The 27,119-nt window shown below is 45.9% G+C and overlaps 2 protein-coding genes across 2 annotated transcripts in view; one reads left to right on the top strand and one right to left on the bottom strand.

The window, feature by feature from the left end:
* Positions 1–11,119, bottom strand: part of LOC129604663 (syncytin-A-like) — an 82,546-nt gene extending 71,427 nt beyond the window's left edge. Inside the window, exon 1 of the mRNA XM_055512026.1 lies at positions 10,207–11,119. The gene's annotated coding sequence lies outside the window, so the exon portion shown is untranslated. The remainder of the gene's footprint in view (positions 1–10,206) is intronic.
* LOC114846083 (vascular endothelial growth factor C-like) overlaps positions 1–21,749 on the top strand; it is a gene marked incomplete at its 5' end in the record, with an annotated part of 29,698 nt that extends 7,949 nt beyond the window's left edge. Inside the window, 2 exon segments of the mRNA XM_029134892.2 lie at positions 13,771–14,095; positions 21,354–21,749. Coding sequence (XP_028990725.1) covers positions 13,771–14,095; positions 21,354–21,462 — 434 coding nt within the window.
* Between the last annotated feature and the right edge of the window lie 5,370 nt (positions 21,750–27,119).

The raw sequence follows: 27,119 nt of genomic DNA, 5'->3' as shown, positions 1-27,119 counted from the left end.
TGAGACAAAGCAGGACGTGAAATTTAGTAAAACAAGTGGTTGTGATGAAATAATAGTTCAAGGTAAAATAGTTCCATCATTAGTCCAAAACCTGCAGTTACACAAACGAAACACAAAGCAGCTACTTAACATGGGATGAGAGAGAAGAAAGACCACAAGTAAGGACTTAGCCACTTACTGTCAACATAAATTGGTTGAGCAGGTGGGAGCAACCAGAGCAAGAACGGAGCAGAAGTAGTGGCCACAGACAGAGAGGGGAGGGCAGCTAGGTGAAGATACAGTATGACTGACCACATACTCAGAGCTCTGCAGGATACTAATAGCTACAACTACTACAAAGCCACTCTGTAGAAAACCACAGACCAAAACCAACCAGGGTAGATACCAGGGGTTCAGGGTAGACACACAGGAATCAATCTGGGGTGAGGCGTGTAAAGAAGGCTGGAAAGAGAAATCACAATATGACGTTATGTAGGTGATAATGATTAATGTAATCAGAGCATTAAAACATGTTTCCTGTACAAAGGGTACTTATGCACAAAAACCTGGCTTAATGACAAATCTACGCCAAAATTTACTACATTTTCTATGTAAAGTAGAAATTTGCGCAGAACTGCAGTACTGTAGCTCCCTGGCTGGCATAAGTACTTTTACAACTATTAGTCTGTTGGCGACACTAAGAGGTAAAGCAGGGAAACTGAATATAGCCACACGTCTGCAATTAGATGAGAGGATATAAAAATATGAGCAAAACAGTGCAAAGATAGCCCTGTTAGATGAACTGTTAGAGGCTCTGTTAGAACCACCTCAACCCTCGGCCTTGCTGCCTGCATCAGGCACGTACCACAGCACCCCAGCCTGCCTGAGCTACAGCATCGCAGCTTCTTCCAGCTACAGCATTGCTGCATGCCCCTGCAACTGCCCCACAGACTGTTGCTGCAGACTCTCTCCCTGCCTGAGATGCCTCGACCACCAGATATCAGTGTGCTCCAGTCCCGCACCCTGTCCTGAACTCCCAACGTGCAACTGCAGTCCTCGCCCAGCTACGTCTGATCTCTGCTGCACCTGTCACCTTGCCAGGTCTGACCTCTGCTGCACCTGTGGCCCAGCCATGTCTGGTCCGGGCTATACCTGTCATCCAGTCACGTGTGGTCTCTGCTGCTCTGCGAAGCCACGCACCCGAGCAGCATCCACGTCCCTTTCAAGCTCCAGAGCAGCAGTCGTCATGCCCAGTTCAAGCTTTAGATCAGCAATTGTCTGGCCCGGTTCAAGCTCTAGAGCTGCAGTCTTGTCCGGCCCAAACCACTGCCCAGCATTCATGTCCTGCTTTTGTTCCAGCTCAGCGTTGTCCAGCCCAAGCCTACTCAAGCTCTAGTTCAGTCATGTCAAGCTCCTGCTCAAGATCCAGTTCAGTCATGTCAAACCCCTGCTCCAGCCCTAGTTCCTGTTGGTCTGGAAGTGACCATTCCAGCTTTTGTTTCCTGGTGGCCCGGTAAAGCGGACCTCTCCAATCATAGTTCCTGATGGTCTGAAAATGACCAGTCTAGCCCTTGTTTCTAGTGGCCCAGAGATGACCATGTCTGCCTTGGTTCCTGTTGGACTGGAAGTGACCACGCCTGCCTTGGTTCCAGTCGCCTCTGTTCTTCTTTCGTGTCTGCAGATGTTCTCTGCAGGTTCCAGGCACCGGTGTTACTGTTGGCCTGCTCCCTCAATTGGCTTCTGCACCTGTAGAGCCTTCTGAGGTCCCACTGCTTTGCTCAGCTCCCAGGCTCCTGTGTTCAGAGTCGCTCTGCCGTCTGCACCCAGCTGCAATGCCCCGGTACCGTGGTCCTACTTTTCTGCCCTGCTCTGCAGTCCCTAGCCTTCAATTAAACTCTTTTGTCCCTACATCTGGTGGTCCAAGCAACTCGCTCTTAGCTGCACTGCCGGACTGGTGGCCTCACCTTCAGGCGTCGCTGGCCCCCTCCACTCTCCCATCTCCTGAGCTGTCTTCCACCTAAAGGACGTTGTCGCTCTCTGTGGGCCTCTGGGTGTGTTTCGGTCCGAAGCCGGCCTCCCAGAACTTGACATTTGCTCCTGGGGAAAAGTGAGACTCTCCTCGCCTCCCCCTTTCTTTGAAAGGAGTGTTTTGGACTCGAAAACCAATAACCTATGGAATCCTTTGTTTTGCTTGTGGTCATGTTTTCTAATTCCTAGAATTCCTAGGTGCAACCAGCTGCTGAAACAAGCAAATCTGTTAAGTAAACAATCGGAGCAATAAATAAATAAAATGAATGAATGAATGAATGAATGAATGAATAATAAATAAATAAATAATAAATAAATAATAAATAAATAAATAAATAAATAAATAAATAAATAAGAAGCAGGGATGTACCTTAGGCTAACACATTCATAACTAAACAATTTTTGTACTGTGGTTTACCTTGGAGATTAATACTAATACCAATAATAGTGCTAAGGTATGTGCACATACTAATACAAACATATACATACAATATACATACATATGTGCAATATTATACATATCCCATGCTACTTAATAAAAGTCATGACATACAACAACCACAAATTCCATATTCACACATTATTCATATTGGTAGTGATAGGTATCAATAATACTTACAGTTGGATTTGGAAAGTGTCCCACTACAAGGTTAGTAAGGCTGTAGCTTAACATTATTCACCCAAAGGGTGAGGCAGACGTTCGTGCATGAACAATGCCACTTGTGGAAGCCAGGGTGATGTGAGGGGCTCGGCCACTACGCCCATCCAGCAAGCAGAGGAAGGAATCCCAGCAGCCAGGGAGCCCACACACCTTCAGTTCCAGGAGGGCAGGTGTTGCGACCCAAGCCGCCCACACAGAGCCCCCCAGGCAGAGCTGCAGCAGCCACAGAGACAGCACCTGAGGCCAGAGTGGGCCACCGGGGGTCAACGCTGTCCGCCCCATGAGAACCAATGGCGAACACTCCCCCCCGGCGGGAGGGTCGGCCTGAAAGAGTAGAGCCCGAGGACCCACGGTCCGTAGGGAGCCCGCCAGAAGATGCCCCGCGCGCAAAGTGGGGCCCGCCCCCAGTCCACCACCCCCACACGAGCGGAGCGGGGCCTACCCCATCGGCTCGACCTCATCCCCTGGCGCCACCGCTGCCTGCAGCACAAGGCCAGCAATTGGTGGGGTCAGCAGAAAAGAGACCACCCAGGCAGACGATCATCGTACCCCGGGCGAAAAACCGGACCCCCCACACTTCAACCGCACCACACGCATACCAACTCACACAAACACAGACGCATACACCCACCCACATATGCACACACACATCATCACATCAACACATACAAACACCATAGACTCTCTCACAACAAACTAGTCAACATACGTGAACCAATGCACTCTCAGATACATTCTCGCACCCACACCATTCGCTTGATCACATTCCTGGGGAGGGTAGGTCTCCGGCCTGCCGTCCATGTGGCCCCAGGCAGGGACCGCAGCTCCTCCCGAGCCCCGACCAACCCCCCCAACCCGGGGGAGGCAGAGGGCAGTAGAAAAAGGTACCCCAGAACCCTGCAACCCAGCTTGGACGTGAGTGTGTGGAACTAAAGTGCACTGAAGGTGGGTGACACCTCCAGGAGCACAACCGGATCCCAGGTTTCTGACCACTGCCTGTTCAACCACCTTGTTGCCTGCTGTTCTGATGCAGTAATCACTAAATCTCTCTTTGAGCTGTGCGCTTGGATCCTCACCTTGAAGTCCTGCCATTTTGTGACAGTGTGTGAGGAAAGAGAAGAGGTAGAAGAAGATTGTGGATATGGAAAAGCTCTTTTCTCTACAGTTAGGGAAATTGTTAGTTTCCTTTGTAAATCTTAAATTTGTAAATCTTAAATAAAGCAGACACAATCAGTTGAGACCTTCTTCAGGATTTTACTTGCAAGGAGTGAGCAGTTTACAGCAAAGGCAACTTCCTCTCACTGAAGAGAAGACAGGGATTCAGCTCATAATATGTATTGCATTGCATTCGTCACACAGAACGTGGGAAAATTTTCCTGCACAAAGCAAGCATTGGGCTCATCAGATAAGGATGCTACACACCGGTACTCCCTACTTCTAGCAGAGCAGAAGGGAGAAAACTTCAAGGCTATAGCACAGCTAACAAGGCTTGAGCAGATCAGCAAAATGAATTCCAACAATGTTTCAATGATTAAATGCAGTATTTCTCCAACATTTCCCTCCTGTTTAACATTGAAACATTATTAAACAATCATGCATACATCAGAACAGCACAACTTCTTTCGATTTTCAGTGCAGTCATCATAAAACATGAAATAAATGTTACAACATCGTAGGCAGGGTCAAAAGCACAGAAGCACAATATGTACAGCTTAGCGTCCATTTCCGTCGACATCGTGGAGATCCTCTTCACAGTTATCGAGCTTCAAAGGTGTATGTGTATTTGCCGAGAGTGGATGACTGCGCACACCCTGAGAAGGCCTTGATTCACCAGCCTGATGATCATGGCCCTCAAACAGGGAATTACGCACAACACAATCAGCATCAGAACCAAAAGAATCAGTAGAATCGGTCCAAAAATCTTCATCAGAATGTCAGTCCATGTGCCAGACCTAAACCAATCAAACCAGGATTTGTCTTTCACTACATCAGCCGCCTGCACGTTGGATATGTGCTGTAGGTCATGGAGTGCCTGTTGGGTGACCTTTGCGTCTTGGTTGTCTCCTGGAATGTATGTGCAGCACTTGGGGCCCACTATTGCACACACTCCACCTCGGCTTGCAGTGAGCAGCTCTAACACCAGGCAGTCCTGTAACTCACGGAGTGTTAGGGCGGTGAGACGACGATCTATACTGGCAAGGGCCGTTACCGTGACATTGAAGAACAGGGTCATACAGTAATTTATGGTTTCAACTCTTAGCATAATTTTTCCTACCCCCAAACATGGAAATAGGGATAGTGCCACTTTCTGGCCTGTAGTCCAGAGCTTCTTGTCCATTGGAACGACTGATCCCCAGATCCGATCACTTTCCTTCAGGTCGATCTCTCGCTTCCGTAGCAGTCTCTTGGAAGTCGTCTGCTGTGGTGTTATCACGTAGGAGCCATCTGAAACATAAACAGGAGCACAGCATCCTACCCAATTGGGTGGAAGATGCACATAGATTGTGTGTCCACAAACATAGTTGATATAAGACTGTGGGAGGGTCCCCATGAAATCAGGCCATCATAATAAGAGACACACTGAACCAGTAAAGTTAAGAGTGCTCTGTCTTGGTAACAATACCACAAGTTAACGTGATATTGATCAGGAGGTCTCTCCTCATCCTCATTGAGGTTTGGGAGTGGCCTAGCATCAATCAACAGTACAAGGGCAGTTAGTACAACTCCCGTGGCTGGACAGTGTCCCCTCATAGTATCTCCTTATGAGAATGTCCCCTAAGTGAGAGAAGGTACCGCTGATTTCTTCACTGCCGTTGAGACGACCAGTGCTCTAAATGTTGCTTCCTTTGTAGGCAGACTTTTCCCCTCCCTCAGTTGGGTTTTTTTCTCACGGACAATACTACTTGGTTGCCTGTACCTGTTGTCTTTTGCAGTGTGTGTTGTGTATCCACCCAGAGATGCCTTTGACTTTGCAGGCTGTAGGTGTTGTCAGCGTCACTCTGTGTGGGCCTCCCGTCGGGGTGGGGTCCAGTTCTTGCGCTTTATGACTTTGATGAACACCCAGTCACCAACCTGCAGTGGTCCCTCCTGTGGACAAGGCACATCTTGAAAAGCATTTTCAGAAAAACATTTCTTGTGATGTTTTTACACCTTTGACATAAGGAAGGCATTGGAGGGATTGTTGAATTGGTTTGTCGAATATTTCCTTGAGGTTTATATTTAGCGCATGCGATGCATCAGGAACAAATTTTTTAGAATAATTTGTAAATGCATAAGCAGTATAGTATTTGTTTTTTATCCATACCATCCTCCGTTGAGACATGGCAAGGTTCTGGGTTCGATTCCCGGAGGCGGCCCTGGTGCCTTTCTGTGTGGAGTTTGCACCTTCTCCCCGTGTCTCCGGGTTCTCCGGCTTCCTCCCAAAGTCCAAAGACGTGCATTAGGTTGATTGGACTCTCTCCATTGCCCGTAGGTGTGAGTGTGTGTGTGAATGGTTGTCTGTCTATGTGTTTCCCTGCGATGGACTGGCCACCCGTCCAGGGTGTACCCTGCCTCTTGCCCATAGTCAGCTGGGTTAGGCTCCAGCACCCCCGTGACCCCGCATTAGGGAATAAGCGATATAGAAAATGGCTGGATGTAGTCTTTCCTGTTGATGTCATCATGCCTGTATTTTCCCATTGACTGGTAAATATATGAATAGTTCATTGTGCGTATCTGCTATCAGTATAGATGGTAACTATCTGACCTGAGTTTGTATGTCTCTGTCAGTGCAATTATTTGTGCTGCTTGTGCTCTGTAGTGTGGGGGTAGCAGTTCTGCCTTCAAGGTCTCACTATCAGTCAGAACCTCACAGCCACTCTGCGTTTTTCTAGTTTCAGACTTTGTGCTTGGTCCATCCACAAAGACAAATACAGAACCAGGTATTGGGTTGTCCTGTAAATCTGGTCTAGGTTCTCTACTTTTGAAAACTCTATTTAGATCAAGTTTTGTCCACTTTGTTCTAAATATTTAAGTTTTTTCTTCAACAATTGCAGTTTGTTTTTACTGACCTTGTGACTGTTCTCTGCCAGAAATGAAAGAAGCGCTACAGTATCTTTACTGCACTTCAGTCTGTGACGCTACCAGAACATCATCTACGTACAGTAATATCTGACTACTGTGTGGGGGTGTAAATTTAGCAAGATTTGCTGGCATACACTGAGAAAATAGTCGGGCTTTTACAAAAACCTTATTGTAGCCTGGTATATGTGTATTGCTGAACTTTGTAAGTAAGCGCATACCAAAATTGTGAACCTGGGGGAAATGGGATGCTACAAAAGGCATTACTAATATCTATAACTGAGAAGATCTGCTTATCTGGGTGTAAATTATTTAACAGAATGTAGGGATCAGGTACCACGACTGCTCTTGGTTGTACAGCCTTATTTGTAGCTTGAAGGTCTTGTACCATCCTCCAGCCAGTGGAAGTGGGAGCTTTCTTTACTGGGAATATGGGAGTATCGCAAGGAGAGTCATCATCCTTAGTCATCAATCTTAGTTCTTAACAGGGAGTCTATGACGAGTGCTATTTCTTGTTCTGCATCAGGTCTGAGTGTATTAGTCTAATATTGTCTCTGACATGACTTATAAAGTTGTTTTTTTTTCTACATTTGACAAACATTGTCAAATCATTTCTGAATCTAAGCGTTACAAGCGTCTTCATTGCAGTTAGCTGTGAGCATTTCTGAGTCTAAGCATAGCAAGCATTCTTCATTGCTGTTAGCTGTGACATCATCAGTAAGTGCGTCTGCGTGTGCGTGCGTGCGTGCGTGTGTGTATCTTCATTGTGGAGCGTGTCAGTGCATTCACCTCCCTCCTCAGTGTTATCTACACTGGTACTGGAACCCAGCCGGCCTCTCGCCCATCACTTTGCCCCAGCAGAATCATTCTGTGGACAATCAGCTGGTCTGTGGCCTCAGCCGTGCAGTATGGGCAGCGTCTCTCTGCCAAACTTAAAGCACACTGTCACTGATTGTTGATTTCCTCTGAGGTGGGCTGTGGGCACAGTCTGGGTTGTCCAGTTCAGAGCTATTCTCTTCCACACTGTCATTGAGCTGTAGTCACACTTTTGTTTCCAATGATACACTCTGTTAACAATCTCATGGGCAGGTTTTCCTTTTTGCCAAATATGGTTAGGGTAATTTGTGGGTACAGTGGCAGCGGTTCAAAGTGACTAGGGTTTTTACTGCAGTACCGCCGCGTCGCCACGGCGCAGCGAGTGCGTCGCTGACTAAAGATTTTTAATCCTGCAGCCGGCTGAAAAAAATCAGGACGCTAGTCTCATTTTCACCACCAGGTGGCGCAGCGTTGATTAGAAGCCCCAAAGCACTACAGCGTAACTGAGGTCCGACTGTTCATTTCTACCTGTAACACACATATATTACACCAGACCTATTTTACTATTAAGTCTTTACTATTAAGTATCTGTTGTGTGCTAAAACATGGGGAGTATGAAGGGCAACAACTTGTTGATGGCTTAGTTATTTTCTGTTCACTGCGAAGTTATAATCGTTCTGTGTGGTTTAAAACAGGCAGCGCCACAGCAGCAACACATTCTTGTTTTTATTCTCCTCAGCTTTTTCGTGTCTTTAAATAGAAGGCGTCTCTTAAAAATATGTACACACCCACCGCTCTAACAACCGATACAACACATTGACTTCACATAATACCATGATTATGCGTCGCGGTTTATTTAATATAATTTGAATGCGCAAGTAAAGACGTAGAGCGCAGTCCATCTGCGACTACAGCCGCTTATTTAGGTTTTAAACTTCCACAACTTGTTAATGAATGTTTTCCAATAGTCGCAGATTTTACGTAAATAACCGTAATAATCATAGGAATTTGTTTTACAGCATTTGTCGGTCGTAATTTTGACAGGACGCCAGAAATCAGCAGATCTACAGCAACGCATTACAGCAACATGTTTGTTCCTACGCGTTTACTCTGTGTCTGCAGAACTGCAGTTTGACTTGTTTTGACTGTGCGTATCATTGTAACTGAGTGGCTGAGATCACTTATTCGACCCGTGTACGTTTCAACATTTTCATTTCCCATCCGTCCATCCAGCCACTTTCACCGGCGTTTTCGTTTCTCTTTCGTTGAGCTGCAAACGGATTTTAATCAAAGCACCTCCTTACAAACCAATAAAACAGGCAAAAATATTTGTTTTTTACAAAAAGACACGGAATTGGAGTTAATATGTTTTATTGTTTAGAGACAAACGGAAAACAAAAAGTCGTTCTGTCGTTACCTCTGCATATAATTTGGTGGAGACATCAATCTCTTACACAAACATGTGACGTGTTTCGGAGTCATGTGTCCAGACAGAGAGTGACCAATACACAAATGTATGGATGTGCAAATGCGGGCTACGAGAGGAACAGGGGAGTGGCGCACTAGATGTAGCGAGAATTTGTTTTGACTGTGCGTGTCCACTGAATGAGTGGCTGATGTGACTTATTCGCCCGTGTATGTTTCAAAACTTTGATTTCCCATCCGTCTATCTATCCCGAATAAAAGCACCGCATTACAAACCAATAAACCGAACAAAAATATTTTTAACAAAAACACACGGACTTGAATTTTAAGCTGTTTTTTTCGTTTAGAGAAAAACGAAAAACAAACTGCTAAAACTGCTTTGAATTTTTAATGGAAGCTCATCCGTGGACGGGTCGCGGGGCAGCAGTCTTAGCAGAGAGCTCCAGACTGCCGCTCGAATGAAACACGAGATCGAATGATATGTGATGTGTTTCATACTCAGATGACTTGGATCTGAGTTCGACCAAGCTTTTGTTTGTCTCGTGTTTGCTCATAGTCGCAAAGGAAATCTACACACCCCTCCCCCCTCCTTCGTAGAGGCATAGACATGCTAATGTGTTGCTACTCGATCAGCAGGTGAGAAATACCTCAGCTCCGGGACAAAGCTCTGTGAGAGACTGGGCAGCATCGGGCGGCGTGATCAGCTGCAGGTCTAAGACTCATTAATGCAGCAAGTAGTTTGTTCTACATGTTTACTCTGCAAAAAAAAATGTATGTATTTATCGTAGCTTTCTGGTCTAAGTTATTTGTAGCACTTCGACATTCGTTTAAAATATGCAGTGCTTTTTAAAATGAAAATACTAATATTATTATTTATTACCTTTATTGTAAACACAGTATTAATTGCACAATTTGGACTGGCGAAGATTTGCGCTTCTTTCATAATAATCATGGATAATCGAAGAAGAAACTGCAGTTCATATTTGTTATTCAGGACGGTTTAATAAAGATTCAGTGTGGTTTTTAACTGAACTGTCAGCCAAGATACGTGCATTATCAAATGAATGCGCCTGTCAGCGGGGAAGACATCAACTCTATTCAGTCGCTCTTTCGTCGCTGTTGCCGTCTCCTCCCCAGTTCACACACCTTAACACTAGGACTACTGGGTTTTCTAAATATACCAGTTCCTACTACAAGGTGTTCCTACGAAGTTAACCAGCTGTTTATTTCGTTATTACTGCTTTCACCTGTACCACATAAAGTCATTGCAGAGCTACAGCCATGTTCCCACAAAGTTAACCAGCTGTTTATTTCGTTATTCCCTCTTTCATGTCCGTCTGTTGAATGGAAGTGCAGGTTTGAACAGGGCAAACATTATTTTTATTTACAAAAAAAAATTAATACGTTTACAGATTGACCGGTGATGCCGCACGGGTTGCTCTCAGTTAAAACAGCTGTTTGAAGCAGGGAAAAGCGAGTTAGCTGTCCTTGTCGATGCCTTGACAATGTTTTATCATCGGCTAGATCTCTGAGCCCCGACTTTTATGTCTTCTTTGGATTAAAAAACAAATGTTGAATGTTCTCAAATAATATAATATTGCCGCCCTCCGCGGCTCCCAGTGTTTGTTTTTTTCATTTAAAACGTGGGTGTTACCGGTGGCAGACCTCTGGTCTAGATCATCCTTATTCACTTTTTTAAATTGTAGTAGTGTAACCTTAGTTAGTCTTCCTTTTTATTTTTTTATTTTATGTTTGGGAAACGTGACATTTCAGCTACTGTGATTTTATTTGTCATCAACATTAGTTCCTACCTGTCCTTGTTGACGGGGACAGGAAAATGTGACGCGCGTTGGATAAGAGCGGCGTAAAGAAAAAAGTGTACATGTGCCGCACTGTCTTGCCGTGTGGTGCATTAAAGAAGCATTCCACGTAAAGAAAATTGCCCGTACCAACAGCAAGAAATCAGCGTTACAGTAGCTTGTCTGCCACAAATCGAATGCTGCACGCGGGAGGGCGCACCATTCAGCTTCTTATTTTCGGTTTTAAACTGCCATAATTTGCCATAATTTACTTACATTCATAACTTCATACTATAACGCGACCAGCGGTTCATGGTCTTGGCGATCCATGCACTAAGTAATACAACGTTGTCATCTCGTGATCACATGATGATGAGAACGCTGTTTTTCCAATAATTAAAATAAAAAAAACTGCTTCCACCCAGACTCGAACCCCGGACAAAAAAAAACGTTGTGGCCATGCACGTTAACCACTAGGCCACCAAAGACCTGATCATGGTCGTTCTACAAGAGGCTATATGACGGAAGCAACTACGATGTTTTAGGACCAAAAGTGGGAGTCAATCGCCACCTACAGGCCAGAAGGACGTAACACACTCCTCCCGCAGTACAAACCCGGCACTGACGCGGCAAATTTGAAACCCAAACACGGTGGGGGTAGACACTTTTACCGGCTGCCTCTGTAATCATGCAGTCTTTCACATAAGTGCCAATAGCATTCTTCACTGTCTACAACAAACATTGTTGCTTTTGCTTCATTTAATTGATTTGTATTCAATATCTGAACATAGACTGTTAGTTTGATACATCACATAAAGTATATATTAATAAGGAATTATAACATAATGTTAATATTCGTGCACCACTTCCACAACATTCCATCTAATTAATCAATGAGCTTGTTTTCTATATTTTAATTGACGCATGCCTTTATATTTAAGCTCATCAATTATATTATTTTGTTTATTATAGGTTATTTTTTATATTAATATAAAACAATTATTAAATTATATCTATTATATAGTTTCTATTATATTTCTATCATTTCATTAATATTTTTTATGTCTTCACTTAATTTGTTCCATAGTTTTACACCACTTTAGTGTTTACTTTGAATTCAAAATCTTGTTATGCATATAGCATGAATTTTTAACTGGTCCCTTTATATATTCCCCATCTCAGTTATCACAGTTATTTTATCCATCAATTTTTTACACAATTCTACTTTTTTAAATTTCCATCAAATCAAATTTCTTGTGGTGAGTATTATATATATTATTGTAGTCGACTGATAATGTCTTTTAGACATTAGTGTTCTTTTATTTGCTTCACTACGAGGATTGAGATCAACGATCAGTCACAGTGTTCACAGAGATCATCGACTGTGCCAAGCTTCTACAGGAACTAGTTTCCTGCGGACACAGCTGTCTCAGCAAACCAACCTCTCAATTTTGATCTCAATCAGACACACAACACAAAAGGTCTCTGAGACTTCCTCTAAGAAGTTAAAATTCACTTAGAGACCGACAAACAATAACACTTATTTATATAGTCTGATTCACTCCAGCTGATACAGAGTTTAGGTTGACACCGTCAGGTTTCCACTCTGCCGCTGCTTCAATCAGACAAACTATCATTAATCTATTTGACGAGGACCCGTCCTCTTTTACCTCGTGACCTCGTCACGGAACTTTTCTGAAGACCCGGTCTTCTTTTACCTCGTGAGCCACTCACGGAATTTAAGATACCTTAGGATTTTACTCTTTTCATACTCGCCTGATCTGTGTCCTGGCTCTGGTTCAGGATCCCGTCACCTCGGCCTCGTCGGACCACCAGCCGACGTCTGACCTGGGCAGGAATTCACCTCCCAGGATTTTCTGCAGGTTCCAAACCTGGCTGTGCACAGACTTCAGTCGCCAACATCGATGTCCCAGCAAAGCGAGGATCTTGGGATCCCGGACGAGCCCCCAATTATGTTAGGGAAATTGTCTAGTTCCCTTTGTAAATCTAAATAAAGAAGACACAATCAGTTGAGACCTTCTTTAGGATTTTACTTGCAAGAAGTGAGCAGTTTACAGCAAAGGCAACTTCCTCTCACTGAAGAGAAGACAGGGATTCAGCTCATAATATGTATTGCATTCTGGGAGGTGCATCGTCACACAGAACGTGGGAAATATTTCCTGCACAAAGCAAGCATTGGGCTCATCAGATAAGGATGCACCGGTACTCCCTATTTTCTAGCAGAGCAGAAGGGAGAAAACTTCAAGGCTATAGCACAGCTTACAAGGCTTGAGCAGATCAGCAAAATAAATTCCAACAATGTTTCAATGATTAAATGCAGTATTTCTCCAACATCTACTCTGCTTCTCCTGTATGTACTGTACAGGCTGTCCCAGTCACGATAGATAATGACCGGACTGGACTGTGCTGGTCTGTTTTTGTTCGGATTTCCTATATATAACCTTTATGTTATGGAGTAACAATAGTGAATGGTTTAATGTGTGTACTTGGATTTATTTTGTTCATTCTTTATTTGATTAAACTTTTTTAATGAGGGTAAACTAAGTGACTATAACTGTTAAGGGACTTATGTTAGGATTTAAATCTAAAAAGCAAACACATCTCCAGAGACAGTAAGGTATGGGAGCTAATGTAGATGTGTGACGTTAGTGGGTTTATAAAGCTGAGGCAAAATGTCTGTTGTCCCATGTTCATGGCTGACATGATGAACAGGAGGCTGCACACAACACATGTGGTACAACTGATGCTGCCACACTATTGGGACATCCACACGTTCCTTTAAACCTTCCGTTGAATTTGACTTAACCAGAAGTTCATGTGCCTGCAAGCAATTGAAGGAAAACTGTATTAAAATAATGTATTTGTAAAACAATTAAATATTGTCATTTAGTATTTGATTTTACTTTCTAAGAGTTACCCATGATCCTTCAGCACTCTAACTAACCGAGTGCACCTTTGTGTTTGTCCTTTTTCCAACTTCAGACATCTTCTCTGCAGATGTGTGTGGCTCCGATAAGGAGCTGGATGTAGAGACCTGTCAGTGTGTGTGTCGGCGTAGGGATCCCAGTGACGGCTGTGGGCCCCAACCAACATGTGGACGCAACACCTGCCAGTGCGTCTGCAGCACCGCCTTCACCCCATCCTGTCCAGTCAACCACGTCTTCAGCACAGACACCTGTCAGTGTGTGTGTGCCCGGACGTGTCCGAGGCACCAGCCGCTCAACAGAACCAAGTGTTCCTGTGAATGTATTGAATCACCAAACAAGTGCTTCCTGAAAGGACGGCGCTTCCATGTAGCTACCTGCAGGTAAGGAGGGACGTAGGAGTCCACATCCAAGCACGGATGGCTAACCTCAATACGTTGGTCGAGTCAGGTTTTATGAATTAGAGATTCATCCACTGTTCACATCCGACGTAAAGGACACGTGGTAATGTTTTGCTGAAAACTGATGAGGTGAAAGTCTCTTAGATCCAGTGGAGCATTCAGTAAAATGCTTATGTTAAGTCTAAAATATTTCTGTAACCTAATGACACAGGATGATATCAATAGAGCTTAGTGAGCAGGTTATTAAGACCCTTGGATTGTTATTAGTGTTTATTAGCAGACCTTTAGGACATCCACACACTGGAACCAGTTGTCAGTTTTTGTAAATCAATGGACATTTGCTTACTGTAGATCTAGACAGTAAATAATTATATACTTTAGACACAGAGAAAGAAAAATCTTCCACCTCGCCTGGATTTTCCCCTTATAAATACAAGGAAATATATCCCTGGTTTATGGTGGAATAGGCTTAAAGAGAAAAGGGATGCAAATGCATTTACATATGAAAAAAATAATCAAATAGCATTAATAACCTATATATGGGACCTATTTATGATATTTCACTTTGTCCCTCCTTTTTTGTTCTACAGCTTACGACAAATCTTATGTTGGGGCAATGTCAGGGTGGTGGTATTGTCAAATGAATTAGTAACACCACCTGGTCTCAAAAAGGACTGAGTTTGATTAACCTCACACAGGTTTGCACCAATTATGTTTGGGGTATGCGAGGGACCACAAATATAATAATTGGATTTATAGCTCCCTGAGTGGAGATACCAATTATGTATATAATTTAGACTCACAAATTTTGGTTATTAGCTTAATATATGTGACTATATGACAAAGGACTATAGTTTGGTAAGTGAAACACTTTATTATTGATTAGTAATTATTAACTGAATTAATAATTAATGAATTTACGGGCACCACCCTGTTGCCAGGGACGAATAACCAATTTGAAATAGCCAATACAGTCTCAAGTGTGTGTGTGTGTGTGTGTGTGTGTGTGTGTGTGTGTGTGTGTGTGTGTGTGTGTGTGTGAGTGTGTGAGTGAGAGAGAGAAAGAGAGAGAGAGAAAAAAGGAGAAAGAAGGAGGGAGAGCGTGCCCCCTTTAGAGGCGTGGTGAAATGGCACAGCTGCGCGCGTGTGCCGGTGTGCCCTTTGAATGGAGTGTGCATGTCTGGCGTTCACAGGGAAAGAAGCGTATAAAGGAGGGTGAAGTGGGACTAGCGTGAATAAGGCTTGCGGTCTCACAAACACGTGGAGCTATATTCGACGATATAGTCACGTGATCGCGGAAGCGCGCAGTGGTTGAAACGTGCGCTTGGCGTGGTCACAGCAGAAACAGAGCAATCGCACAGTACCACATAAAACAAGCTTAAGCTAGCGAAATCACAGATTACCACACTTCAATGTGCACCCCTTAGATTCACGCAGATCTGTAACAGCGTTACAGTCACATGATTGCGGAAATACACAGTGATCAGATCTCGTGTTCAGGAAAACAACACAACAATAAAACAATTACTGATCCCCTAAGAGTTCTACTCTGCTTAGACTTCTAACAAGGTCTGCGTCAGGTGTTGGGGAACCAGAGCACCTAGGCGAGAAATGGGCTACTGGAAACAAGAAAGAAAGGCTAAGAATGCGAGAACAAGGCTCTGTTGGAATGCTACTACTCAAGTAACCCCAGTCAGAGGGGTTACATGCAAAGAATGTGCGGCGAATGGGAACAGAGAAACCCACATTCAAGACTTACGGCGAAGCAACTAGTAGCTCAGTGTTCCAACATCCACAAACAGCAACTGCTATAACAACTTGAAATTGACGAGGTACAACACAAATGCTATGGCAGGGGGGAGCCAGGACGCCAGGTCAGAGGGGAGGTTTCACCATCTCCCCAACCGGAAATTGGGTACGAAGCCCCAATGAGCACAGGCACGCTGAGCAAGGCAGCGACTGACCTGAAAGATAAAATCATGGCGAGATTGAATAGGCAACCCCGAGGCCAACTACAACGGCTAAGGGAAGTACCATCAGAAAGTCTCATAGAAGATATGAATGCAGCATTGAGAGCAATCTATACCACAACAATCACAGAAACCAATGAGCTGATATACGCTTCAGCATCAGTAATCCTAGAAGTGCTTGGCTATAAGAGCAAACATGGGAGCCATGAGAAACAATACCCACCATGGAAACGAAGGTTGGAGGCAAAAATCAAGGCAGCTTGGAGGAAGTGAGCCAAATGACAGAGGCAATGAAAAGACCCATGCCCAAGAGGTACAGCCAGATGACCATACCTGAAGCACTCGAAACTGCCAGCCGCCTAAAGAGATACACCAGAGACAACGAAGCCAGACGAATAAACCGGCTGTTCGCAACACAACCTGCGAAAGTGTACTCTAAATGGCAGGGTAATAACAGCAGAGCAGACCCACCAAGGCTGGAAACTGAAAAGTACTGGCAAGGTATATGGGAAAGGGAGGCGTCACACAACAGTGATGCACAGTGGCTGGTGGATCTGAGGGAAGACCACAGCAACCTCCCTGAATCCAGTGACTATCACAGTGGCAGACATCCAACAGAGAGTCTCAGGTATGAAAAACTGGAAAGCACCTGGCCCTGACATGATCCACGCCTACTGGCTAAAGAAGCTCACTGCAATCCATGAGCGCCTGGCAGCACAAATGAACCAGCTGCTAAGGGATGGGACCCACCCTGAATGGATAACCGAAGGGCGAACGATCCTGATAATGAAGGATCCCTCAAAGGGTGCAGTCCCACCCAACTACCGGCCAATAACCTGCCTCTCCACAACATGGAAGCTCATGTCAGGCATCATCGTAGCTAAGATAAGTGGGCATATGGGTCAATACATGAGCGAAGCACAGAAGGGCATTGCGTTGGTAAGGATACCAGAGGAGCCAAACACCAACTCCTGGTAGACAGAACAGTCGCCCAAGACTGCAGAGTGCGACACACCAACCTCTGCATAGCGTGGATCGACTACAAGAAAGCCTATGACTCAATGCCACACACATGGATCACTGAATGCTTGGAGCTGTACAACATCAACAGAACTCTAAGGGCATTCATTGCAAACTCGATGAGGTTGTGGAGAGCCACCCTTGAAGCCAATGGGAAGCCACTTGCCCAAGTATCCATCAAATGTGGCATATACCAAGGAGATGCACTGTCCCCACTGCTGTTCTGCATAGGTCTGAACCCCCTCAGCCAAATAATAAACAAGACTGGCTATGGATACCGACTCCGGAACAGGGCCACCATAAGTGACCTCCTCTACATGGATGACATCAAGCTGTACGGTAAGAATGAGCGAGACATCGACTCGCTGATCCGCACCACAAGGATCTACAGCTCGGACATTGGGATGTCATTCGGGCTTGAGAAATGTGGGGAGGATGGTGACAAAGAGAGGCAAGGTAATCCACACAGAAGGGGTCTCACTCCCAGAAGGAACAATAGCAGACATTGAGGACAATTACAAGTACCTTGGAATACCACAGGCAAACGGCAACCTTGAACAGGCAACAAGGAATGCGGCAACAGCCAAATACCTCCAACGAGTAAGGCAAGTCCTAAGAAGCCAGCTCAATGCAAGAACAAATCCCGGGCAATAAACAGCTATGCCCTGCCAGTGATCAGATACCCTCCAGGAATAATAAGGTGGCCAAAGAAAGAGATACAGACCACAGATGTTAAGACACGAAAGCTCCTCACCATGCATGGAGGGTTCCATCCCAAATCCAGCACCCTGAGACTATACGCTAGCCACAAGGAAGGAGGTCGAGGACTAGTGAGCGTGAGAACCACTATCCAGGATGAAACATGCAAGATCCATAAGTACATCGAGGATAAGGCCCCGACAGATGACGTGCTGAGTAAATGTCTCAAGCAGTGGAGAACAGAGGATGAGATGCTGGAAGAGGGACCATCATGGGAGGACAAGCCCTTAAACGGGATGTACCACCGGAACATAACTGAAGTGGCTGATCTCAACAAATCCTACCAATGGCTTGAAAGGGCTGGGCTGAAGGACAGCACAGAGGCACTCATCCTGGCCGCACAGGAGCAGGCCCTGAGCACCAGAGCCATAGAGGCCCAGATCTACCACACCAGACAAGACCCAAGGTGTAGACTGTGCAAAGAGGCCCCTGAGACAGTCCAGCACATAACTGCAGGGTGTAAGATGCTGGTAGTGAAAGCATACATGGAACGCCATAACCAAGTGGCTGGCATAGTATACAGGAACATCTGCGCAGAGTATGGACTGGAAACCCCAAGGTCAAAATGGGAAACACCTCCCAAGGTGGTAGAGAACGAGCGAGCCAAGATCCTGTGGGACTTCCAGATACAGACTGACAGAATGGTAATGGCGAACCAACCAGACATTGTGGTGGTGGATAAAGAGCAGAGGAAAGCCGTAGTGGTGGATGTGGCAATACCAAGCGATGGCAACATCAGGTAAAAGGAACATGAGAAACTAGAGAAATACCAAGGGCTCAGAGAAGAACTGGAGAAGGACTTGGAAGGTGAAGGCCACAGTGGTGCCTGTGGTGATCGGAGCACTGGGGGCTGTGACCCCTAAACTGGAGGAGTGGCTACAACAGATCCCTGGAAAAACATCCGAAATCTCAGTCCAGAAAAGTGCAGTCCTAGGAACAGCAAGGATACTGCGCAGAACCCTCAAGCTCCCTGGCCTCTGGTAGAGGACCCGAGCTTGGAAAGTGGATGAGACCACCCGCGGAGGGTGAGAATAGAGTGGTATATATATATAACCAAACAATTCCTAGGCAGAAAAGAGCAGGCTTCACTTTCTGGCCTTTGAACCTGACTGGAGACGGCTGTCTGAGCCCCCTACCCCCACTTGTTGGATATCTAATTGTACACAGCACTCTCTTTCAAACGGCTTTTACGGGGGTAACTCTACAAGCCTGAGAGTGGGGGAGGGAAGGTTTACAGGAAATTGAACATGACTGGCTGCTTGTTGCTGAGGAAACTTTTCAGGCTTCCTTGGCCTCAAACGAAACCTAAGGCCTCTATCTTGGCTTGTCCGCTTCTTGGCTTGTCCGGTTTGCGTGTAGCAAGTTATGGCTCATAAAAGAAGAAAAAATTAACTTTTAGCTCAGGAGCTGGAGCAGAACACTTGCAGTTTTCGGACCAGTGTGGATATACTGTGTGCTTTGGACTGAAACGCTTTACTCGATTATTTTCGCTGGACTGCAACAGATCGTATCAAACTCGACACGAATTGATGTTTGAGCGTTTGGTGACCGCGCTGTGATTTTTGTTGCTGGAAAACAAAAATCACAGGTTTATGTGGTTGGAAAAACAAGAGTGTATTTTTTATGTTGATATGCAGTATATTATTTTTATTTATATAATAATAATAATAATAATAATAGTAATAAAACTAAAGCACAAACACCAGTCCAGCAAACAATGTAATCCATGGTGAACTCATTGCTTCCAGAGCGACTTGCAGGTCCAGTGGTGGTTAATAGAAGACCTCAGTGTGCTAATGACTCCTCCTGGCTGTCACTTAACCATTTCCTCTCCCTGCACAAGGAGGAAGCACACACACACACACACACACACACACACACACACACACACACACACACACACACACACACACACACACACACACACACACACACACACACACACACACACTCACACTCTCTCTCTTTCCATTCCAGTTGTGACCCTCTGTGACCCTGCTTTAGAGTGATTTATGAGAGGCAGGAATCTGGACCCTGTGTTCGAGTGTGTTTGTTTCCTCGGGTTCATGAGTTCTGTTCACGTAACCCCTGATTGAAAAGTGGGTTGTTGTTTTTCATGTGTGTCATGTCCAGCAGTTCAACAAGCAGCATGCATGAATGTAGTATTGTGTTGGACAGTTTTTCTTTTTTAACAGGAGTATATGAGTAATATAAATACTCTTCTTCATTAATGGAAATGTAAATCACAAATGAAATCTCTATATTATTTTAAACCCTATAAAACGTCTTTGTAAGGTAGCGAAGGCTCAGTGTGTTTCACAACAATAAGTGAATTTGAGATGGTTCTGACAAAGCTGACAGAACCTCATACTTGTATGTCTCTCTGTCTCTAGAGTCTAGGGACAGATAAAGTGAAGTCATGTACATATATAGGGTTCAACAACTTAGAATACGTTTCGTGTAGCTTATTTAACGGCCGGTTTTCCTCAGATTCCTGTTACAGACTGCATTCAGTTAGTAAAGGACCAGCTGGGGGGACTTTATTCTAATGAGTGTAAACTTCTAAACATTGCGACTTAGTTAGAGAACAGATGCTTTTGTGTGAAGGAGTATGATGGGTAGCATGGAGGCTGGTAGACTAACAGTAACTAGTGTAGCTACAGAACAATTGGTGCTTAGCTGAACACAAGATGCTTCTCTGTGGATGGTTTGAACTTCATTACATGTGTATAGAGATGTTGAACTGTGGATTCTATCCTCCCCTGGTTCACGAACCTGTGTGTTTCATTGCTCTTGGCGAGATCGTGATTTTGCGCCCTTCTTCTCCGCTCCGGGCGAACATACAAGTTTCTTTACATTTTTCTTTTCTGAAGGTTTGGAGCGGTGCCCCCCCCCCAAGCAGGTGGCGCCCTAGGTGACCGCCTAGTTTGCCTATGCCCAGAGCCAGCCCTGGGTAGCGCTCCTTCCTTGTAACAGTCTGGTGCTTAAGGAGCTGGTCAGAGCCTCTACAGTGTGGTTCGGGGGGGTATCTATGATGGATGTTAGTTTGGCCAGCATCCTTCTGTCCGCCACCTCTTCGATTCCAGTGTACAGTCAAGGACAGATGTGGCATTTTACTGTGGATGTGTGTATCATGATGTGTGTGTGGCGGCAGGAGGACGAGCTGACTGAATGCTGAGACAGAAACAGAGCACCTGAGCAAACACATAGCTACACATTATTATTTAAACAATGAACCTCATCACTCATTGTAGTGAAGGATTCAATGTCTGGAGAGTATCAGGAGGCAGCCTACAGATGATTAGTAAGCTGTTTACGCATTCCGTTGGAGGAATCCACCTCGAAAACCTGATTTAATCCACTACCTTAATACAAAAGCCGACTGTAACCTGATTACTCGATCATAAGATTAATTAACAATACATCCTCACATTATAACAGTTTTCCTGACTCCACTGTTATGTCATTAAGTTCATCTTGTTTCATTCTAGCTGTGTTCGACCTCCCTGCGAGGTCAGAAGGCGAAGGTGTGAACCAGGATTCTCCTTCAGCGAGGAAGTGTGTCGCTGCATCCCATCCCACTGGAGGCGGCTGGACTGACCGTCCCCAAGAGACCTGCTGGTTATCAGCTGTGATGGCAGCTAAGTGTGTAATACCTTGATGGGTATGTAAAGGCCTGAATGACTGGAGCGCAGATATGGAACCTGGTGAATTGTGGGAAATACACTGACTCTGCTTTGAGGATGTTTAATTGGGAGCGTGACTGATTCAAGCCCTGGACTAAAAGAGACACACTCACAACTTTTTCTGTGTTCTTGTATTAATTTTGTCTCTATGTTTTTATGTCAGATATTGATTATATAATTTATTAAATATTATTTCATGAAAATGCACATTGATCTGTATTTTTATTATATAAGTATATGTGTAAATAAAATATATACTGGATGTTAAATATTAAAATGCAACAGCAGACAGCCGGAATGCATTGCAGCTCCAAGAGTGTCAAAAGTAAAAAAAACCTTGATTGGTTGAAGTTAAACAGTGATAACCAATTAGAGATGTGAAGTTCGATTCGATCGATGTAAAACGTGTAATTGGTTAGGACTGTTTAACCTTAGCCAATCAAGTTTGAACGACGCTTTTTAATTTTGACACTCTTGGAGCTCGTTAACAGATCATGCAATGCCTTCCAGCTGTCTGCTGTTGCATTTGAATAAAGGCACCCCTAACCCCTGAGAAAAAGAAATGCAATTAATAAGTCTTTTTTCAAACTTTATTAATTAAATTGGATATTGAATCAAGACTTTACAAACAAAACCATACAAAATTCACTTTTTGGACATTCCAGTACATTTATATGACTCTCTGGTTCATGTTAATACACTCCTGGTGTTAGAAGTAGACTCCCTACTTATTTCAGATTTAGCAACTATACCCAATCCGGTTCAAGAGCCATCAGGTTCAAATTTGGCAAACTGTCTATGTCTCCAGTCTTTAGACCACTCACAGAACCCACTCACAGGGCCCCGCCCAGACAAACCTGGACCCCGAAATTTACCTGCAACATTGTGTTTCAGTCACTTACTGTGATACGAACTGACATGGCGCCATTAGGGTTTCAAAAAGAGCTCCGTTGTCGGTCGTTCCAACCAGCATTGCAACCTTTTCATTTCACCAGCGGAGCAAGAAAGGAGAACTTTAAGGATTAATTTTATTGTAAATGGACCGGTGCTGGCACCCCTGCCTAAATGCTTGTTCGTGTGTGTTTCATTTCACCTCCGACTGCTTTGAAAACGAGGGTATATTTATTACTGGGCTTGAAGTTGAAGAAGGGCTCTGTTCCTACAAGACGTACAGATGGAGCGGTTTGTTTTCGCTGATTTCAGTCGACTGTCAGTCACCTTTCTGACGCTGATCACACACTTATCACACCCTCATAAGCCGACTGTCAGTAGCCCCCCTCTTTGGTCTGTCTGGGGAAGGCCACCCGCATTTTAGCACCAAAGACGCAATTCCAGGGTAAAACCAAAAGGTGGAGCTTTAGTATCTGACCTGTAGAGTTAGGGTCAAACAGCAAGTATAGGCACAGTTCTGAGAACAGGACATAGATCTGATAATGTCAGTTCTACACTGTTTGCTAGGGCAGACAGACAAACTGACAGACAGACAGACAATAGTCTGTCTAAACAGTGAACTAAAAAGTTGAGAAAACTTGGAAAGTTGACTTCATTTTAGAATTTAATGTTGTACTAACTTTTTTTTATTCATAGATAAGCATCGGCAGCTCACGCTGCCACAGCTGCCAAACTACCTTCTGGAGGTTTATCAGTTACTGGCTGTATTAGGTTGAGTTGGACTTCACAAAAGTACCTAATGAAATTATTAAATTATCATTCTACAGATGGAGTGGTTCATTTTCGCTGATTTCAGTCGACTGTCAGTCACCTTTCTGACGCTGATCACACACTTATCACACCCTCATCAGCCGACTGTCAGCAGCCCCCCTCCTTGGTCAGTCTGGGGAAGTTGTTAAAAATGTTAATGAGGCCACCCCCATTTTAGCACCAAAGACACAATTCCAGGGTAAAACCAAAAGGTGGAGCTTTAGTATCTGACCTGTAGAGTTAGAGTCAAACAGCAAGTATAGGCACAGTTCTGAGAACAGGACATAGATCTGATAATGTCAGTTCTACACTGTTTGCTAGGGCAGACAGACAGACAAACAGACAGACAGACAATAGTCTGTCTAAACAGTGAACTAAAAAGTTGAGAAAACTTGAAAAGTTGACTTCATTTCAGAATTGAATGTTGTACTAACTTTTTTTTAATCATAGATAAGCATCGGCAGCTCACGCTGCCACAGCTGCCAAACTACCTTCTGGAGGTTTATCAGTTACTGGCTGTATTAGGTTGAGTTGGACTTCACAAATGAAATTATTAAATTCTCATTCTAGATATTATTCTTATTCACTTGAATGTAGTGTGTGTCAGTCTGCCTGCTTCAGGAGCTGTTTTAAATAAAAAAAAAGACATTTCAATGTTCTAATCAAGCTTAGATCCATCCATCCATCCATTTTCATCCGCTTATCCGGGGCCGGGTCGCGGTGGCAGCAGTCTAAGCAGAGAGTTCCAGACTTCCCTCTCCCCGGACACTTCCTCCAGCTCTTCCGGTGGGACCCCAAGACGTTCCCAGGCCAGCCGAGAGACGTAGTCTCTCCAGCGAGTCCTAGGTCTTCCTCGGGGCCTCCTACCGGTGGGACATGCCCGGAACACCTCCCCAGGGAGGCGTCCAGGAGGCATCCGAACTAGATGCCCGAGCCACCTCAGCTGGCTCCTCTCGATGTGGAGGAGCAGCGACTCTACTCCGAGCTCCTCCCGGGTGACAGAGCTCCTCACCTTATCTCTAAGGGAGCGCCCAGCCACCCTGCGGAGGAAGCTCATTTCAGCCGCTTGTATCCGTGACCTTGCCCTTTCGGTCATGACCCAAAGCTCATGACCATAGGTGAGGGTAGGAACGTAGATTGACCGGTAAATTGAGAGCTTTGCCTTTCGGCTCAGCTCCCTCTTCACCACGACGGACCGATACACCGACCGCATTACTGCAGCCGCCGCACCGATCCGTCTGTCAAACTCACGCTCCCTCCTTCCCTCACTCGTGAACAAGACCCCAAGATACTTAAACTCCTCCACTTGAGGCAGGAACTCTTCTCCAACCTGGAGAGAGCAAACCACCTTTTTCCGGTCGAGAACCATGGCCTCAGATTTGGAGGAACTGATTCTCATCCCAGCCGCTTCACACTCAGCTGCAAACCGCACCAGCGCACGCTGGAGGTCCTGGCCTGATGAAGCCAACAGGACAACATCATCTGCAAAAAGCAGAGATGCAATCCTGTGGTCCCCAAACCAGACCCCCTTCGGCCCCTGGCTGCGCCTAGAAATTCTGTCCATAAAAATAATGAACAGAACCGGTGACAAAGGGCAGCCCTGCCGAAGTCCAACATGCACCGGGAACAGGTCTGACTTATTGCTGGCAATGCGAACCAAGCTCCTGCTCCGGTTGTACAGAGGACCGAACAGCCCTTAGCAAAGGGCCCTGGACTCCATACTCCCGGAGCACCCCCCACAGGATGTCACGAGGGACGCGGTCGAATGCCTTCTCCAGATCCACAAAGCACATGTAGACTGGTTGGGCAAACTCCCACAAACCCTCAAGCACCCTGCTGAGGGTATAAAGCTGGTCCAGCGTTCCACGACCAGGCCGAAAACCACATTGTTCCTCCTGTATCCGAGGTTCGACTATCGGCCGAATTCTCCTCTCCAGTACCCTGGCATAGACTTTCCCAGGGAGGCTGAGAAGTGTGATCCCCCTATAGTTGGAACACACTCTCCTGTCCCCCTTTTTGTAAAGAGGGACAACCACCCCGATTGTCCAGTCCAGAGGAACTGTCCCCCTCCTCCACGCGATGTTGCAGAGGCGTGTCACCCAAGACAGCCCCACAACATCCAGAGACTTGAGGTACTCAGGACGGATCTCATCCACCCCCGCTGCTCTGCCACCGAGGAGCTTACTAACTACCTCGGTGACCTCAGCCTGGGTGATGGGCGAGTCCGCCTCTGAGTCCCCTGCCTCTGCTTCCTCAGCAGAAGGCATGTCGGAGGGGTTGAGGAGATCCTCAAAGTACTCCTTCCACCGTCCGATAACATCCCCAGTTGAGGTCAACAGCTCCCCACCTCCACTGAAAACAGAGTTGGTTAAAGAACTGCTTCCCCCTCCTGAGGCGCCGGACGGTTTGCCAGAATCTCTTTGAGGCCGAGCGATAGTCCTCCTCCATGGCCTCCCCGAACTCCTCCCAAGCCCGAGTTTTTGCCTCCGCAACGGCACGGGCTGCAGCACGCTTGGCCTGCCGGTACCCATCAGCTGCCTCAGGAGTCCCACAGGTCAACCATACCTGGTAGGACTCCTTCTTCAGCTTGATGGCGTCCCTTACCTCCGGCGTCCACCACCGGGTTCGGGGATTACCACCACGACAGGCACCGGAGACCCTGCGTCCACAGCTCCGAACGGCCGCGTTGACAATGGAGACGGAGAACATGGTCCACTCGGACTCTATGTCTCCCACCTCCCTCGGAATCTGGTCGAAGCTCTCCCGGAGGTGTGAGTTAAAGGTCCGTCTGACAGAGGGTTCAGCCAGGCGTTCCCAACAGACCCTCACAATACGTTTGGGCCTGCCAAGTCGTTCCAGCCTCCTTCTCTGCCAGCGGATCCTACTCACCACCAGGTGGTGATCAGTTGACAGCTCAGCCCCTCTCTTCACCCGAGTGTCCAAAACATATGGCCGAAGGTCAGGTGAAACGACTACAAAGTCTATCATCGACCTCCGGCCTAGGGTGTCCTGGTGCCACGTGCACCGATGGACACCCTTATGTTCGAACATGGTGTTAGTTATGGCCAAACTGTGCCTAGCACAGAAGTCCAATAACATAACACCATTCGGGTTCAGATCAGGGAGGCCGTTCCTCCCAATCACGCCTCTCCAGGTATCACTGTCGTTACCTACGTGGGCATTGAAATCTCCCAGAAGAACGATGGGGTCCCCAGTTGGAGCGCTTTCCAACACTCCCTCCAGGGACCCCCAAGAAGGCCGGGTACTCCACACTGCCATTCGGCCCGTAAGCACAAATGACGGTGAGTGACCTATCCCCCACCCGAAGGCGCAGGGAAGCGACCCTCTCGTCCACCGGGGAAAACTCCAACACATGGCGACTAAGCTGGGGAGCTATGAGCAAGCCCACACCAGCCCGCCGCCTCTCACCGCAGGCAACTCCAGAGTAGAAAAGGGTCCAGCCCCTCTCAAGGAGTTGGGTTCCAGAGCCCAGGCTGTGAGTGGAGGTGAGCCCGACTATTTCTAGCCGGTACCGCTCGACCTCCTGCACAAGCTCAGGCTCCTTTCCCCCCCAGTGACGTGACATTCCATGTCCCAATAACCAGATTGGTTATCCAGGGATTGGGGCGCCCAGGCTCCCGCCTTCGACTGCCGCCCAATCCACTCTGGCCGGTGCAAGCTTAGATGAACATAACAATAGAGAGCCTCTTTTCAGACAGAACGACCAATCCACAGCACTAGTTAGACTGGTTTAACACCACCCCCTTCTCCCCAAAGCACCAGAGTCCTGCAGTGCTGTTACCTGATGTGATGTAACCAGATACATTTGTGAACTACTTCATCCATCCATCACTTAAGAGCCTAGTGGTT

This window comes from Betta splendens, chromosome 1 (genome assembly GCF_900634795.4).
Source record: "Betta splendens chromosome 1, fBetSpl5.4, whole genome shotgun sequence".
NCBI lineage: Eukaryota > Metazoa > Chordata > Actinopteri > Anabantiformes > Osphronemidae > Betta > Betta splendens.
The sequence above is the reverse complement of the archived record's forward strand: the minus strand, read 5'-3'. Positions and strand labels throughout refer to the sequence as shown.